General features: G+C 40.8%; 2 protein-coding genes across 2 annotated transcripts in view; one reads left to right on the forward strand and one right to left on the reverse strand.

Annotated features, from left to right (window-relative positions):
• triob (trio Rho guanine nucleotide exchange factor b) overlaps positions 1-12,330 on the reverse strand; it is a 110,906-nt gene extending 98,576 nt beyond the window's left edge. Inside the window, exons 1-2 of the mRNA XM_080039272.1 lie at positions 12,258-12,330; positions 963-1,016 (exon numbers count right to left, since the gene is read on the reverse strand). Of these exons, the coding sequence (XP_079895398.1) occupies positions 963-1,016; positions 12,258-12,327 (124 nt within the window). The 5' untranslated portion in view covers positions 12,328-12,330. The remainder of the gene's footprint in view (positions 1-962; positions 1,017-12,257) is intronic.
• Positions 12,331-14,138: 1,808 nt separating this feature from the next.
• The window catches only part of dnah5 (dynein, axonemal, heavy chain 5), a gene marked incomplete at both ends in the record, with an annotated part of 92,167 nt that continues 86,983 nt past the window's right edge, over positions 14,139-19,322 (forward strand). The window contains one exon of the mRNA XM_080039764.1: positions 14,139-14,228. Coding sequence (XP_079895890.1) covers positions 14,139-14,228 — 90 coding nt within the window. The remainder of the gene's footprint in view (positions 14,229-19,322) is intronic.

A 19,322-nucleotide genomic window follows, 5' to 3' on the forward strand; every position in this document is an offset into this window, starting at 1 on the left:
AATGGTCAGTACAACCTGATTAACTCTGATTCACTCCGAGCAGAGAATTCATTTCTCCCACACCAGTGCAGCTCTCATTTTTGTGAGTCAGATTCGGGGAAGAAGTTTAAGGGTTTTTTTGGGCAAATGTCCTGTGCACAGGATTTGACTGGTATGTCCCAATAATTTCCCACTAACACACATTGAAGTTCTGGCAAGCAGAAAAAATAGGCCAAGCTCGTCAATTGAGAAAGGTCTTGTAAAATGTTCATCCCTAGATGACCCAATTTAAAAACCTTGAGTTAAGACAGTTTACACAGCTAAATAGAACACAATCTACTCAGGTTTGTTGAATGATCAGGAACATTGCTCTGTCGCTGACAACGTCCCATGGTCTAATACTGTAACGGTTACATGGCATGTACAAAAGAAAAAGTTTTGAAGTGTTCACCCTCAGTATTTACAACTCAAATGTACTTTCTGCCACTGTATGACAGCTTGCCTGACACAGATTACACCAAGCCTTTCAATCTAAATCTGATCTTCAATGGAGAAACTCCAAACACTTGCAATGAATTTTAGTCCGAGCAAGATTATACTGAATCATTTCTGGCCAAGGAACCATGTCCACATTAATCTAAAATAATGTGCATACCCTAATACAGGCCATTAACAGTAACTGCTCTGTTTATACCCCCGCTCCAAAAAAAAAAAAAAAAAAACTCACCCTGAAGAGTGTGACTAAGTGTATTTTTAGTATGTATGTATGTCCTGGGGTATTAGGGATGTGAACCCACAAGGTCATGGTTGCTAGCTGCCACAGCAGAGCTTGAGTCGAATGAGATTTGACACAGTAGAGGTTTGATGGAACACAACATTTTACTTAAAGTGGGCATGACAAATGATGTTCTTGATGTTTCAGCTCTCTCTCTTACTACCAAAAACCAAGCGTAGCTGCGTGACAATGAGAAAATCTGACTTACCTGAGGTTTGACCTGGGCCATCCAGTTTTGATTCACATTTTGGAAGAGAGCAATCTAAAAAAAGAGACAGAGAGATGATACAAATTAGGGGAAAGGAGTTTTATGAAGGAAACAGCGAGTGACAGGGCAGTCCTGTGAACCAACTGGAGCAGTACCTCAAACTTCACCACGCTTTAGTGTCAGAAGTAAGAGCTTTACGATCACAGAGTACAAATGAGAGGGTTAGCGATTGTGGGGAAGCTCTTTGATCTGACTATCTGGATAGTCCCTTCCCCGAGATTAAACACCATTGGACATGCTGTACACAGATGCTCTTGCGCACACACGTACTGTTAACGTGCACTCATGTATGCACGTATAATTGTCTCAACTGATCACATATTGTGCGCTGTTAAATTGTCAGAAACGCACACCGTCAGGTCAGACACACACACACACACACACACGCACACGCACACGCACACGCACACGCACACGCACACGCACACACACACACACACACACACACACACACACACACACACACACACACACACACACACACACACACACACACACACACACACACACACACACACACACAGGCTCGTGTGTGACTCAGCGCACCAGCTGATAAGCCAATGAATCATTTAAAGATACCAAGTACAGTAGATATCTGTATCTCTAATGCCAGAGGAATCATCTTCAGGGAGATGAAATGTTGAGAATATTTAAACAGATTAGTAAAAAAAAAGAAGAAAAAAAAAAGCAGATAGAAGCATGGTTTACTAAGCTTTAAACATTATATCGGAGACACAAAATTAAGTTCCTGCTGATAAATGATAAATACATTTAAGACTGATTAATTAATAATTGACTGACTCATTATGGACTTTCTGCTTATCCACCCGTCGGTAAATACAGTAAACCTTATTTTCAGCTTAATTTATTTGTCAATAATTGAGGTAAAATGACTGTATTTCTTTCCTCCTTTTTTTTCACGGCACAGAGAACTGATGTGAGAAGCATTCCATGTCAATAACATTAAAGGTGGACTCAGCAATTCTGGAGAATGCTTGTTGTCAACATCACTTTTAGTCATAATCAATCAATATCTCCTCACGAACCGCTACCTGTGCATACTGTTTGAGTGCAACAAAGAAATCTGGTGATAATACACAGCCAAGGCTCTGTAAAAAGGTATGTAAACTACAGGGGCCCAGCATAGCTAGAAACATATCTGTTTACAGAGTCCAGGCTGTATACTATTAACACTGGATTTTCTTTTGAGAGCACACACTGATGAACTTTATTTCTGGGTTCAGTAGGACACTACAGTGGAGCAAGAGGAGAGGCGGGTACTGAGGGACAGGGGCAGCTTAGCTCTTCTTCTCTGACTTCTCCTGGCTGCGTTTCTGAAAAGAACTGCCTGGCATATGCCGCTGCCTAACGAGGATTACAGTAAGCACCTGTTCACGCACTGCCTGTTTCATCATTTAATACGGTGTAGTGTGGATAAAGTGTTTGGTCCAGGGAAGAGGGCTCATCCTCGGACAGAAATGTTTAGGCCTTACATGACTTTGGCATCTATTTCTTGTTGGCAAGGTTTGTTTGAATCACAGGAAAAGTAGGTGAACAAAGTTACAAATGTTATCAAAGTGAATGTTCAGATATACTGCTCAACATTTTCAGTGTGAACACATCTTTGCAGATGGGGCAGAATGGATCGGAACTAGATAAATCATGGTCAGCCTCCTCTGCCAGGCAAGGGTTATGTGGCAACATGATCATGTGGACAGAGGGAGAGATGGCAGAAGTGATCTTCTATCAAATAGAGAAAAAAAACACAACGACAAAATTGTTTTTTTGTTGCAATGATCAAGGCTAAGCTGCAAAAATATATATATATACTTCATGATGGTAAATAACTCAGATTTCAATCTTTTTAAAACATGATATGGACATTAGATTTTTGAAATACTGATAAAAACCTGACAATTTTTCCTGCGGCTTTAAAACAGGATCAGCATTAGTAATCTTGTTCATGGCACTGTACACACTGTAATGCCCTTTTAGGGAGGATGTCAGGAGTGAAGTCAAAACCTGGGACTTTTATTATGAAGGGGAAGAAAAATGCAATTCAAGAGGCAGTATATTGTTCGCTTAGTTTCACAGTTTACATTTGACAGAAAAGGAATGTGAAATATAATATTCATCTTGTTTTCTCTGATGTGCAAACATCAGCCCTAACCCTGTCTTGGCAATAGGTTTAAACCTGATCTCTATGTGTATGTTATACCAACGTGAAGCTACAACACTACAACAAATTGGCAGCATTTCTTCTAAAACAGTACCGGTTTGACAGTAGGCACTGGTGCAAGCCAATAGAGTAGGATGGGGGGGTTAAGTTTGATCCTCAACCTATTTTATCTGAAGCCAAAGAGGACAAGCAACAGTTTAGCCTTCCTAAGCCAGAGGAGCAGTGGGCTGGCACTGTTCACGCGACAGGGATCAGAGCCTGCTGCTGTCTTCAAAGCAAGAGGGAATGTTACTGTGTGTGTGTGTGTGTGTGTGTGTGTGTGTGTGTGTGTGTGTGTGTGTGTGTGTGTGTGTGTGTGTGTGTGTGTGTGTGTGTGTGTTGTGAGAGAAAGAGAGTCTACACAGTTCCTTTTGGACAGACTAGGCACAGCTGTTGACAGAAGACAAGCAGTCTCAGGCAGCACACAAGCCGACACATGTATGCAAACACACACACTGCGTGCGGGCTGTGCTTTGATTTTAGCAAAGCTGGGTCCATGTTCAGAATTTTTCAGGTTTTTTGTTTTCATACTGTCTGAAGTGAGAACTTGGCTTATCCGGAAAAAAAAATAACGCAAAGAGTGCAGAGAAGTGCAGTGAAGCACAAAGGCCTGGTGTCTGAAGTTGCAAGGATGCAGTTAGACGTGGGTGGAAGTGTGCTACTGTGCAGCGGAGAAAATAAAATATTCATCAAAGTCATTGCTTATAGTATCAACGTCATGCAGCATATAGAAAATGACCCCAAAATTAAAGTAAAAGCCAAAAGTATGAAACTAACACACAATTTAGAATGTAGCCCGGTGACTTTGTAGAGGAACTGGTTCACTATCCGATTTTATGAATGAAAAAAATGCCACTGCACCTCTGTCGAGAGAAAGCTCTTAAAATAAATGTGCCTCTGAAGTCAAGGAGGGGTTCAAAGCCTCATGAGTCCATGGCTGCTTTTCAAAGTGCTATGCTTGAAAAAAAGAAAAAGCGGCACCAAACAGTGTGGGAGGCGACTTCAGATACCAGATCCAGATGCTTCCCTGGTTAAAGTTGTAGGCAAACAGAGAGGAGATAGGGGAGGAACTGTTAAAGACGACTAGGACTGAAACATCTGCTGTAGGAGGAGAAAGGTCAAAGAGGGAAGAATAAGGAATGTGGAGAAAATCCCACAAAACATTTTGTGAATCAAAATACGATGTGTTTTGTTTCCAAACGCTGAAAGATTTCCATGAAAATGCTTCGCTTTTTTAGTGCTCTCCCTTTAGGTTCTTTGTCAAACCGTTGTTGGTGGCCTAACATAGACACTTGTTGCTGTTTTCCTTTAAAAGGTGGGGTCAGCGAATCTGCACAACGCTGGTTGTAAAAATAACTTTTAGTCAAAATCAGTGAAAATATCCTCACAATCCGCTACCTGTATGTACATGTGTGTCCTGAAAAAAAAATCCAGTCAATACACAGCCTAATAGGTTCTGTAAACGGGCATGTTGTTAGCTACGGTGGGCCCCCTTTGTTTACATAACATTTGTTTACATACCCGTTTACAAAATCTAGGCTGTGTATTAACATTGGATTTACTGTTTTTTACACAGTACGTACAGGTAGTGGATTCATTGTGAGGAGATATTCACTGATTCTGACAAAAAAGCATTCTCCAGAAAGGCTGACTCCACCTTTAATGTAACATACATCACTTTATTGCCCGTCATATTTGATAACCTTTGTTTGGATGTCTCATCTTTGGGATGGGAATCACAAACAGAAGAGCAGATATTAAAAAAAACTAGATAATTATATTATTATATCAAAATAACCCTGAGAAGAGGCAAGGTGTGAGGTTATGATGGCAGGCCTGCGTGGGAGACGACGATGAGAAGAAGGCGATGAAATTAAAGAATAGAATGCGTGGGATTATTCAGTTGACTGACACAAGTTTCAGACAGGGGATTTGCAGGAGACACACAGACCAGCCCCACACCTTATTTTTTTATGACCCGCAATCCTCCTCCATCCCTCGTTCAACCACTCCCGTCCTCCATCCCCCTCTTCCTTGCCTCCAGGGCCTTGGGCGACATGGGTGGGATGCAGTGATTTATACGTGTGTCCTTCGCGTGTGTGTGTGTGTGTGTGTGTGTGTGTGTGTGTGTGTGTGTGTGTGTGTGTGTGTGTGTGTGTGTGTGTGTGTGTGTGTGGTAATGAAGCTTTTCCCACAAGGCTACACAGCACATACGAACACATTACCAACCTATTGGAATCCTTCATTATCGACATTAGGCTACCGGCCAATATGTTTCATGCATATGGAAGAGCATCCAAATGATCCTTCCAGCCCTAATGGAATTGTAATACTTTAGGTATAGTTTTTGATTATCTAATTAAGGGTCCATACATCATTTCCCTTTACATTAAAGATTGAAAATATCGTTCTTAGCACAATGCAGAATAATTTGAGCAGAACATCTAAGAAGGTAGGATCAGATTGGTGCATTCAGGTGCACGTTCAACAGTCTCCAAAGCATCATTTGAAGTTTATCTCAGGTAGTCAGGTATGTTTTGATAATCAGTTCAAACTTTCCATAAAAAAAATGACCAGCTTCACACTAACTGGAATATACACCTGCACATTGTATCAGTGTTCAATAAAAAAAGGCCTGATCATTGTCTGCGTGTCTTCAAAGTCACACCCTGCCATATATATGTAAATTACATTTTACAACAATCAATCATTTTGTGAGAGAGAGGGGGGGTTGCATGTCTGTAAAAGGACTCTGTGGAAAAGGTTGAGATTCTCTGATGCGATCGATCAGCACAGTGGCTGTAAAATAGATAATTGCCTTGCTGTGCTACCTACTTGATTGTCTTCTCCATAAAACTCACCAATAAAAAAAAAACTAAGAGAGGAGCGGACTGTAACAGGCATCCCAACATCTGGTCCTTATTGGGGGCAGGGCATACAGTAGAGTTTTTATATCAACTCAGGGGAGGAGGAGAGTACAGTACACTGGCCTGGACTTGTGGTATGCGGATAACTCCGCTCATTAGCCCATGTGATTATTTGCATTTCATTATTTCTAAGACTGACATTGGCTTATTTTTTGGAGAAACATTTGCACATCAACATACGTATGTCTGTGCATGTGCAAATGTGTGTGTGTGTGTGTGTGTGTGTTCACATTCTGCTCATGTTTGTGTCTATTTTTTACAGCAAGTACTTTTATTTTGAAGGCAAACTTCCTAGCTTTCAATTGTGTTCAATAAGTGTCATGACATCTTTTATTTTTTTCACCTTTTCAAGCATAATTTGCTTTGGAGTAATGTTTTCACATTCATTTGTTCCTTGGTGTACTAAGACAAACTGATGTCTTCGTCTTGGAATGTTGAAGAAGCATTATCATTCTGGTCATACGATAATGTGCTTACAATTCTGCTGATGAACAAAACAGAGGCCAAAAACAACGTATCAGCCTGATTGTTGTGGCACTTTCAGTATGGCTTGACTGTTTATGTAGGATCCTCTATGCAAGAGAAGATTATAATATTGTACTGTATCCATGTTTATCTATTTTCCAATAACTATAGAGCTGTCTTAGTCTTTCAAACTGTCCTTTTCCATCAGTTGAGTAAGTGAGATAGCCGACTGAGCATGCGGGCCCAGGCGATTTAGCAGTGCAGGCAATGCCAATCTCAGCTTATAGTCTTTAACTCTGACCAACTGCCAATTAGGCTGCCGCTGGATGCAACTGAAAGGTTTCGGCCTCATGGAGAGCAGAGCAGCCTACATTTTGCAGGGTGTGCTCCACCCAACCCTCGGCTCTATAATTTGATGAGTGAAGGCTTGTTTGTCCCACTATGTATGTCATGTCTTCTCTTTCTGAATCTCAATCTCTGGACTTGACGTTTCCCTGTCTTTACTCTGCCTTTCTCCTCTTTCAGTAAACATTTGTTGTCTTCACATCTACTACCCAGTTTACCATAAATCACACTCTGTTAAATCCTCTTCTTCATCTACACAGTTATGTTTTTTTTTTGTTCAATCTGCAAAATAACATTACGGTCATTATGTTTTTAGCGACAATGACTGTGTTAGAAGTGAAACCACACTGCTCAGTGTTTGGCTCTCATTACAGACTGCACTGGCACAGGTCACTGGGTTTACTTTGGGGACAGAGGGAAACGGCTCACTGTGTTGTCAATACTGATACTGCCGTTGTTGATGCTGATGTCTCGTTTATACCCTCAATGCAAGATGCACTAAAAAAAAAATATTAAATGCCACATGCATAATACAGACGTGCAACATGCATTATTGGTACTTATTCGGTGGTGATTTTAATATTTTGCTTTAATTTGCCTTCACAATTAAGTTTATGTTTTCAGGCCAACAACAAGGTCATATTATAAAAGTGTAGGGGTTTTTCAACTTGTCTATGCAATACACATCTTTCATAATTGTTCACTACAGAACTTCAATGACATAGACGTAATCACTTATGCCCCCGTCTATCAATTATGCTCCTAGCATAAGACAAAATCTATTATTTAACAATGCAGGCTGCCAAGACACTCATACATGTATAGTTGAAAGCCTGTCTGCATTAGTAATGAATGGAATAGAAGCCATCTTCACAGGATAAACGGTACATCTTTGCAACAACCCTGAGCCCCATACTCTATGGTGAAATGAATTATGACCACTGTCTTATGACCAGTGCAGTTATGACTGGTGGATTCTACTGACGTAAGTTGTTTGGACACTTATTTAATCTTTGTGCTTTTGCACAGGCCCAGTAACTTCATTAAATGTCATTTAAGAGACAACGTACAAATTAATACCATGTAAAAAAAAAGATTATCGTGCAAAGGTTATTTTTGGTTTTGCCAAGATGGGTCTCGCCATAGTGATCCAATGTATCTGAATGCGGCTGACAGTTAATGTGAAGTTGTAATGCATCACTTAGGTGTCACTGTCACCAGTGACGACGTGTTATTAGTTTATGTCAAACTAATGGTTCTGGCATTTACACACATCAGGAAAGAGACAGGAACTCTGCATTGTCATAGTTATACGCTTAACAACCAAGTACTGCACAGTAGCCCAGCATTTTCTAACACACATTTGAACCAATAATACACTAGAAGCTCCGAAAAAAAGTTGAAGGTCAATATTAATAAGAATGCCTTGCCAATATCAGTAAGAGTGCCTTGCGGTGTTTTATGTATTGCTGGTGATGGATAGGGCCATTTAAAACACAGGACACAGATGTTGATGCTTTTTGATCAAAGTGACACCATAAGACTGTCCTGTGTATGAGGGTGGACAGACACAGATCAGCATTACATTTATTGGCATGCTTCCAAAAAATTGATATGAAAAAAGTGGTATAAGTCATAGAAAACTACTTGAAATGACTCTGATCATGGTTGCTGCCAGGGCTGCCGGAAGAAAATGTTAAACTGTTAAAAAAAAATCGCAGTACTGGAAAACCACTAGTTCTGGCCAATATGTCAACTGCACAGGGGAAACATGCTGCTAAGCTTGTGTTAGTTTGAAGCAATCAGCAGTATGTTATTGGGTCATGATGCCTCAGGTTGATAATTGTTTGATTAAAGTCCACATCTGCGATGCAAACATGAAACAAAGGGGAACTATCACCAAGCGTATTCACAATCGGATATTATTCATCAATTATAGTGAAGTGATTATGTAATTTATAATAATAATAATAATAATAATAATAATAATAATAATAATAATAATATATTACATTTATATAGCGCTTTTCTCGCACTCAAAGCGCTTTTATAAACAACTATTATATCAATAGGGCTATTATATGCTTTGAAAGTTTAGTTGTGCAAACACTTGAAAAAGCTGGAGAGATACTGTAAATGCCTGCAAAGTTGAGCATAACAGGATCAAAAGGGTGCAAAAACATCAGTTCTGTCTTCAAAATGTAAAACAAATCAGTTGAATATTTCTTAGGCTTGCCTAATTGCAACAACAATCTGGAATTGGACTTTAAATCACATCATGAGCAACCCGCAAGAATGACTCAGCAGCTAGGCTTTGATCCACAGCATCAGTGTAGGACTCCAGAGATGGAGCTCCATCTGCTCACTGCAAATAACCAGGAAGACAGGAACAGCAAGTATTTTCAAGGACCAACATTTATGATACTGTCCATTCAGGTGAAGATATTAGAAACTAGTACAGGACTTTGAAACACTTGGTGCTTTGATGGAAATCTCACTTTAATCAACCCACATTCTCTTCTCTAGCCTGTCAATAAGTCTCTCATAGCTGTACCTCCTAGCCAGTGATCAAGCAGCTCATAGCGCCAGCCAGATCCTTTATGTCTTGTAGTAGAATAATCTTCCATATCCTGACCTTCACTACGTAGGCTATATAGGGCATGAAACTAAAGTTGATGCATTGCCCCAGAAAAAAAAAAAGACAACAACACATTCACACAGCCCTAGAAATAAAGTGCTTGGGATCAACCAGGATGAGCAGCTGTGTGCCAAGATTTCAACATGCAACAAGCTGGCAGCAATTAGGTATCCTGCTGCTGGAGAGCCTACAGGGAGCGGGATGGCCATTACTACTGGTCCTTTGCAGTGACAGTACAAGAAAGATTAGAATATGCATGTATGTATGAATAGCTGACTGACATACTATCATGTTTGGAAATGTATGGAATGACACAAATAAAATGTGTTCGATGATAGACTGATAAACTGAGGGAGATCAATATGTTTGCATAAACTCAATAAATGATTTAAAAACGATAGAAATATCATTCAGGTTAAAGGTTGAGTAAGCAATTCTGGAGAAAGCTTGTTAGCCAAATTACGATCTGTGTGTGATGCTGAAATGAAAGTCCAGTGTTAATACACAGACTAGGCTTTGTAAACGGGCATGTTGCTACTAGCTTAGATGGATCCCCTTTGTTTACATGGGCTACCCTTACATACAAGGTTACAGAACCTAGGCTGTGCATTAACACTGGATTTTTTTCCCACCGCATACAAAGTACATACAGGATTGTGACAAGATACTCGCTAATATTGACCACAAGTCATTTGGACAACAGGTATTCTCCGGAATTGCTGACTTCACCTTTAATTAACAAAAGGAGAAAGGGTATAGTCAAAATAAAAGTACATGAGGTGTGGTAAATGCAGGAGGCACACCGCTAGTTCACATAATTCATGCAGCATTTAGTGCTACTCTCCATTTGAACAACACATACTTTTTTCCCCCCACACTTTCACTTCATAATAGTCTCTTACTAAAGTTTCCGGAGGCCATAACCTATTTTTGTCTCCATCATGAATACTGTATGAACTGCATTCGCCGCTATATAAACATCCAAGCAGTCCAACTTCACTGTGAGCCAACTTTCCAGCCTGATACAACACAGCTATAGGAAAATACATTGGCATGCATCCAACCAACCGTAAGAGACTGTAGAATTTGAATACAATCCATTTTGACAACATTCCTAACCGGTCTGACTGGCAGAGGAAATTTCTAGGATTAGGTACAGTATGTGCTTTATAGACTGTTTTCAAAAAAAGTGTGAAGTATGTGTGTGGTTGTGTTTATGCAAGTGCCCCTGAATTTATTATTTTATGTATACGCTTAGGTGGACTTGTGCTAATGCTGTCAGTGTGTGTGTGTGTGTGTGTGTGTGTTCCTTCATTTGTGCAGTCTGTGAAGATGGTGAACATACAACAGACCCCACGGCACCAGGTGTCAAAGAGAGAAACAGCTGAGAGAGAAAGAGAGAGACAGCTGCTTCTTCTGGTGTGTATCTGAGCTGGCCCATCTCTTATGGTGGTAACATCTTACTCAACACTGGATATTGCTTTAAAATGCCATTTCCAAACAATTCGGAACACTATGTGCACTTCCAATGTCTGTATAAGATTAGGTTAAAGTGGTATTTTACTAAACTATATTTCTATACGTTAGAATAGAGATTGTGGATTCATATATAGGAGGATGTTAGCAAAATAAATGGCAATATCTAATCTAAACCAGTTTTAAAAGTCTCAGCTCTAAAACGCGTCTTACAGTGTAGTTTAAACAAGTTCACATGATCTACAAATTGACAGGGAACGCTCTTATGACATACCAATACCCTAGAAAAAACATACCTTCCTATAGAAATGGGATGCAGTCAAAGTCAGTATGTGACTGTACATGGTAAATAAACATTACGATTAGTGTAAGAAAGAGTGCTAAAGCAATGCAAATGACACTCCATCTGTAATTACACCGTCAGATAACAATGTTTCTTACAAGCACCATCACAACAAAGTGCATAACAAAAGCCCCCCTACGTAATATTGATATGATATTAGGCACCAGTGCAGCCCATCGGTCAGACAAGGTAGGCAGGCCAATCCTTATATGTGTTAGGTTATTGCCATCATATCAGAAAGGCCCAGTGCGTAGAGTGCAACCTATTTCCCATACGTGCATGGCCTAGCCTCTATCCGTGCATCGGATCTGAGACATGGGTGATGCATGGCCCCACGTTTGCATACAATATTGTTCAATTTACACGCCTCTGAAGACATAAATTCAATTTTAAAATGTTCGAGCCATATCCACGGGGCTATTGATGGATAGCCTACTATCTGTGACGTCGAAATACACTTACTGCTCAAAGAGACTATGGTCGAGCTGAAGCCTACAACCATCCACACCTTGTAGACTATTTGGTCCAACCCAAAATGGGGTCACTGCCTGATAATCAAAAGCACATCTTGCAGGAGGTGTTATTCTAGCTGTTGTCATCAAAAAGCTGAGGAATGACAAATCAGTGGACCAAAATGTGGTAAATACAAGCTGTGCGCATCTCTCCAGCACGTCCGACGCGCAGCTATAGCCTACGCATCTCGCCCATGTAACCCGTCAGAGGGTTATTGTCATTTTGGCAACAATGTGGCAGACCATCGGTGATCACACCGACAGCTCTACTGTAGCTCGCCCAGAGCCAGACTCGCCCCTTCCCGACTTACCGGATTTGAAAAACGCCGCTATGTCTGCTGCGTCCTTCGCAGCCTCATCTAGCCCCTCTCCTGCGCTCATGGTTTGGGGTCGCTTGTGCGGAAATGGCGATAGATATCCTCCAAGGGTTTTGATTGTTGCGATAATTATTTATCGGCAAAAGCGGACCCTGACGCCTTTCATTGAAGCAGATCCGGTCATACAAGCTGTGCTCGCTTCATTAAGCGAGAGACCTCCTCCTCCATTTTGGCCGAGAAGGGAAAATCCTGGCGACCGATCGGCGGCGCTCCCGAGTTGGGACGTGAGGGAGAAGAGGAGGAGGCACGAGGAGGGGTGATTGTGGAAGAAGGCGGGGGTAAAGGAGGAGGGGGAGGAGGAGGGCTATTCCGTTTCGAGTGGTGGTGGGTGGGGGTGGGATATCCTGGGATTCCGTTCCGGGGGGGTTTGGTGCATTGTGCGCCACCCAAATTTTAGTGTGCGCCACAGCCTACTATCTATGACCACAGCACATCACGCAGCCCCCCTCGGCGCCCCTCGCTGCGGTGCTGATGCGGGCTGCTGCGTGGGTGGGAGTCATCCTTCAGCAATTTCTGCTCAAGCCCAGATGTTATGGGAGAATATGTCATAACGAGTCACACACACACACACACACACACACACACACACACACACACACACACACACGACGGATATCCCTGCTTTTGTCTAGCAGGCCCTTTAGGCGAAAGCTTCTGAAAACGGTGGTTATTTCCCCGCCCCAAAAGACTGTATCAAGTTCTGATGTTGCAGTATTTAGTTTCTTAACAGTTACAACATACAGTGTGATTGAAAGTTGTGCATAAGGGCAGGCTAATATAGGCCAAAGCCTCTTACCCCCGAGTAGGGTAAGCATAGGCTAATGACTATATCTACTGGGCCTACTGCTGATTTCAGCAGAAGAGGGAGAACATTAGGACGAGGGATTATTCAATTTTTGCTTCGTATCCTAGTGATGAAGATGATGCTGGAGTATGAGGTCATTTGCCCCACAAATATAACCCAGTTATCTCTGACAGCTGCAGCTCAGACCCTGTAGCGACAGTGCACTTCTGCCTTCTAGCGGTCACATTCACACATTGCTCTGGGACCGTCAACAACTGTGCACCGCCCTACAACACTGGTGATATTCAACAGAAAAAAACGATTGAAGAGTATAACATTGAACTCAGTTTTTCTAGTTTACTCAAATGACACATTGGATAAAAAAAATGACATAAATTTGGCCTAATACCATAAACACCACACACGTCCAACCTTACGAACGGTTTACGTGAGTGACGTCATCGCGCCTGATTGCTGCAGCCGCGCAATCAACACACCTGCCATCTCTCTCTCCAAAAAAAAATCTGTATTTTGCGTGTGCCTACCGTAGTAAACAGAAACTCGAACCCCTTACGAATGGAAATTGTAAATGTGGCATGGACTTGGAAAATGGCCACCCTAGGAGGTCCTATAAATCAAGTAGTCTTGCCCCAAAATCATGTTTTCTGGTCCGTTTTTGGTTTAATGATTGGCCTACAACTGGAGCTGATTCAATGGCCTTTGTTGGCTGTCCATGTCTCTTTCCCGACTTTCAGCTAGGCTATTGAAATAAAAATTCTACTTTTCCTTCGGGAGCAGCCCACAGCCCCTTACCCCTTTGACAAATTCTTTGCTACCTTGGAAACTACAAACAATATAGGCTGCGTGAGCAACGCTGGCAAAAACGTGTTCTGAAAGAGGGTTAGGCGCTATAACCACGAGAACAAATCTCAGAAAAGTGTAGGCTACCGCTAAACACGAAGAACAACTTGAAGCTGGACCTTACAGACTGGCTACGAAGGAAGGCTCTACTGTAAAGGAATGTTTGAGCCATGTCCTTCAATTCTCGGCTCACCAAAGTCAGCTACAGGAACAGACCCGCCCAGCCTTCTGTCCCAGCGGAGTCACTCAAGGAGATGCAGGTTGGATCCCAAATGTTTATAAAATATCGAGATAATCAGGACAACTTGCATATGTTTTAAATGTTGGTCTTTGAGGAAAATGTCAATCCAGAGGGTAGCCTACACAGAAAATAAACTTCAGGCCTAAAAATCATTATTTTGGACTATTTTTGTGGAGGCTATTGTCTATTGAGCTACCCTCAGGTCTGATAGGCCTCCCCTGTAAAATATCTCCATAACCAATGGGCTATTGTGTTCATGTTAGAACAGTTGTCCAACTTAATTGAAACCTTTAATTCAGCGGGCACATTGTAATTAAACATGAAAACTTCGAAGGGTATATCTTCCTTTCTGTAATGTATTGTCAAAGGCCACACATTTATGTTACCAATCAGACTTTAGGCTACACTTCATCTTTGTGCACCTCAAAAACAAGCCTTGAAACGCATGCTATAAATAATAACTTATTCTAATTTAGGCCTAATCTGTTGCTTACTCAGAGTAGGAGTGGAACCTTACATCATAATTCCCTTCACTCTGATGTGAAAAAAGAGAGATGGAATTAATCTGCACTTCATTTTGAATTTAAGAACCCCCTGAGCCGTTTGGATAGGCTAATTGCTCTGAGAAGCACTGCACATTTAGACCGCCTGGCCTCTTAGCAGTAGTCAACCTATCGTACTATGTGTTAGTTGTACTATGAGCCTCAGCCCACTAGATGGCAGTGTATATTTGCTGTAATATAAAATGAGCCTCAGATTGCTGGATGATGTTCCACAGAGGTTTGTATTTTCTATAGGTAGTGCACTTAATTCATGTAGAACTATGTGATCATTAACCATTTCCCGTCTGTGGCAGGATTATTTTAGTGTATTTGAAACCAAGATAGAAATCAAATCTTTGAATAATTACTTCAAACAATCACTTCAGATTTACAATTCCACCAGCATAACTATCGGGATAAAATATAATTGGCAAATGGGTTTTATTGAGATCTTATTGAGACTGAGATATACAGTATACGTGCCCAGTGTATTTCTAAACAGATTTGTTAGAAGCTGTCTAGATCTGTCAGTTTGAGCGTCCTCTGGGAGAACAGCAGACCTTTGTGTGTCTTGCTCTCTTTCTCTTCCAGATCTCACCACCTCCTTATTTATTATTTACAGTCACTCTCCTGTGTCATGGCATCTCACCACCAGACAGTTCAGCTTAGAAAATCAGTCATGGCATGGTGAAAAATTGATGATCCAACTGCTCTTTAATGCAAAGCTTCGCAATCATTTCTTCGATATTACATTGTCAGTCAGATCCTTGTGGAGAGAGCTGTGCTTCTCATATGTTCGATGCCACAGTAACAGCTAATGGAATTTAATATTAATTGGAAGGAGGAGGTGTGTGTGTGTGTGTGTGTGTGTGTGTGTGTGTGTGTGTGTGTGTGTGTGTGTGTGTGTGTGTGTGTGTGTGTGTGTGTGTGTGTGTGTGTGTGTGTGTGTGTGTGTGTGTGTGTGTGTGTGTGTGTGTGTGTGTGTGTGTGTGTGCGCACAATTTCTCCACAGTTGCAATGATTATTTTCATTGAAGTATAATTTATTTTCTCTGATCATTCATTTACATTATAACATTTAAAAAAGCTACTTGAATGAAAAGAAAAACGCAATGCTAAATAAGTCAAATGTCACCATTATATTCTTGGTCTGTGAAGCTGCTGCAGTCACGACGACTAGCACTAGTCACTTAGCATACATTGGTAATGCATACAATATCAAAAGAAGTGACTTAAGAGTTGGGAAATTGGCTTGTTGTTTTATATGGTAATTTTCTAAATGCATACTAAGACAGTCTGTGTGTGTGTGTGTGTGTGTGTCTGTCCTATGGTTAAGTCTGATAATGTTACCCAGCGACACAATTTATCAACAACCTTTCCACCCCCACCCATGGATCTCCATCCCATTGTTGCAATTGAATTGTAAGGTGAGAGCAGAGCCTTGATAATTACCATGCAGAGAGATGGTCACCCAACACCACATTATCTAGTTAGCGGTCCCCCTTTTAGCAGCACCACTGATAATTTCAGGGCAGTAACCTCTCTTACATGGCACATAAGAAGGATGATTGCTCACATAGTGTAGCAAAGCCGCTTGTTCTCCTGTCTTCTTTGTTGCAAGCTGTAATTCTCTAATGTCACGAAAAGCAAGGGCAATTAGGTGGTTGGAATGACCTGAAAAGAAGTGTCAGACTGAAAGGCAGATGACAATGCTGCATTTTAAACCAGACTATCAAAACAAGGTAAGGTGACCCAAGACTTCTGAAATTACAGACAACTTGGCTTCATGACTATCTACTTTGGCCAAATGTAATTCATCATTAATGTGTTAGGATTCAGCGTACCGACTGTTTTTTTTTGTACCAAAATGTGGAAAGTTCAAGAAGGTCTACAGCAACGGAAACTCGGCGATGGGAAATATATTGGTGTGTTGCAAGCAGGCTTCTGGCAAAAGGCGATAAGAAGAGATTTTGACTGACAACAGTCCAATGTAAAGAAAATGTAAAGAAAGATACAGCAACCAGTGAAGTGAAGTGAAGTTCTACGTTTTCTTGAATGTTCTACCCAAGAGAAATGTCTTAGATAAAAAAAAATAACAGTAGAGCTCTTTTCTCCTTTTGTCATAGCCTACTACTGTATTATCAAATGTCCGAAAATACAAAATAGGAGAATATAGACGGATGTGTGTGATGGCTGCGAATGCAAATCCATGTTTTTTTTTCTTAATATTATTCTAGTAGCTCTATTCTTTTAAATATTTTCAGTATAACCGAGTAAACAGACTGATGTTGGCCTGTTATTATAATAATAATAATAATAATAATAATAATAATAATAATAATAATAATAATAATAATAATAAGACATTTGATTTAAAGGCGCCTTTCATGGCTCTCAAGGACATTGTACATTCCAAACAGATATACAATTTGTTGTCTTGTTGCCATTAGGTTAGACATTTCTTTTCTTTACTTTATTTTTGTAGGTGAGGTAAATGAATCCCTGCATTGCGACTATTACAGTATTTGCGAGTAGTTGAGTCCATACCTTTTGATATTTAATGAACATCCATATGGTCTGTGTGTGAAGACGTGATATTGTGAATGTCTGTAAGCTCAACACATGACCCACCTTTTTAAGCACTTATGTTCACTAGTTGTTCCACAGTGCAGAGTGATATAGTGAAAATGTACAGCTATGTTCCAGCTTGTTATACCTCACCTGTTAGAGCAGTGATACTGAGTTATGTACGCATTGTGTGTCTGTGTGTGTTCATGTCTGCACACTCCTGCATTTTAGTTTGTGGATACAGCAAATGTTGATTTCTGTGTGCTTTTCCCCCCGGTCTTCCTGTGTGTATTCACCTGCATGTGAACGGGAGAAAATTCACAAGCGAGTTGGCGATTGCATAAGTGTATTTAGCTCACAAACTGAAACTGCACACCTCTTTGAGTTTGTTTGAACAGTTTATATAGCAGCCTGTGAAAACTCATGCACTATTGACAAGCAATAGCAATGAGCAGGCCTAGCTTCAGCTCACCTGTCTGAGCGGTCACCACTGACTGCTTGATAGGGCTAGTATCTGCAAGGTTGAGAGTGCACTGCTCCCCATGAAGATGAGAAAGTGATAAGCAGGTTATAGAGAAGATGTAGAAGAGTTTGAGTCTGCGAGGTGAGGAGCTGTCATGTCGCAGGTGTTCAGCAAGCAGCTCTGGAAACAAACAGTCTCCAGGGTCCTTCAGGTAAGACACAATCATGTTGCACTGCTGTTGTTTTTGTTGTGGTGTCATTTGAGGGTTTTCTCCCCATTTCTTTCACAACAGTGTGACATCAAATAGACAAAACTAGCTGCACAACTGTATCCACTAATACTGTTTTGACGTTGACAGTGTGTTTTAGTTCAATTCCCCAGAAGATTTGGATTAAAATTGACTTAATCTTTTCCTAAGTTTTGCAGTGGACTGGAAACAATTTGAATATGGTTTTCTTTGCCTGTTTTTTTTTTAATATATTATCAGACAAACCATATTCCTGCCTAATTGTCCTGCACTGTACTTAACGTTTTTTTTGGTCGGAGCTGTTTTCATTTTAATTCCATGAGCCAAAATATGTTTATTATAGGGATTGTCAGTCTCGCCGTAGCTTATCTCAGGATGCGGCTTTGTTTGCTTCTAAAAGCTATTAATGTTGTAGCTGTTTATCTCATGGGTCTGCCAATGTTGGCTTCTGTGTCTGTGTTATGGGCATAACTAAACATGGTCGTGTGTGTGCCTGTCTGTCATTTTTGGAGCCTGTTATCATTGGCAAGTGTATTTTGTGTGTATTTGTGTTGCATTCAGTGCTGATTTAGCTTGCTTGTTTGAATAATTTGCATCACTTCATTGTGTCTGAATTGTTTGTGTCCAGGCTGAGGGCAGAGCTGGTTGTTTACACAGTTTGGAATAAAGGCACAGAGAAGGTGTGAAACGCCTGGTTGCCCAGCAACTGATAGCTTGGCATGCTTATTTTTCTTTCACGGGTGACATGTTTGTGTGTGTGTGTGTGTGTGTGTGTGTGTGTGTGTGTGTGTGTGTGTGTGTGTGTGTGTGTGTGTGTGTGTGTGTGTGTGTGTGTGTGTGTGTGTGTGTGTGTGTGTGTGTGTGTGTGTGTGTGTGTGTGTGTGTGTGTGTGTGTGTGTGTGCTAGAGACTTTAACAAGTTGATGTGATGCATTGTCAGTTATGGTGTGGCTCATTCAAACTTATGTTAGTTTGAACCCATCATTTTAATGTTTCAAGACTGGAAATTGAAGACACTAACTCAGTACTGCAAAATATGTCATCACTTATCATGTGATCTTGAAAATACACATGAAGCCTGTGTTCTAATGTTCTACATAGTTGGCAAAAATAATCTCTATCTATTCTCATGTTTCCGATGTGCTTTTAAGCAGTTTGATAGAATAAGGTCTGTCTATTATCATATAGTTAATTTTTTGAATTTACTTTTCTGTGCCCAATAAGAGTGCAAGAGAGCAAAGTTAATAACAATGGTGTGTGTGTGTGTGTGTGTGTGTGTGTGTGTGTGTGTGTGT

Source organism: Ammodytes marinus, assembly GCF_949987685.1.
Source record: "Ammodytes marinus genome assembly, chromosome: 13".
Lineage (NCBI taxonomy): Eukaryota > Metazoa > Chordata > Actinopteri > Uranoscopiformes > Ammodytidae > Ammodytes > Ammodytes marinus.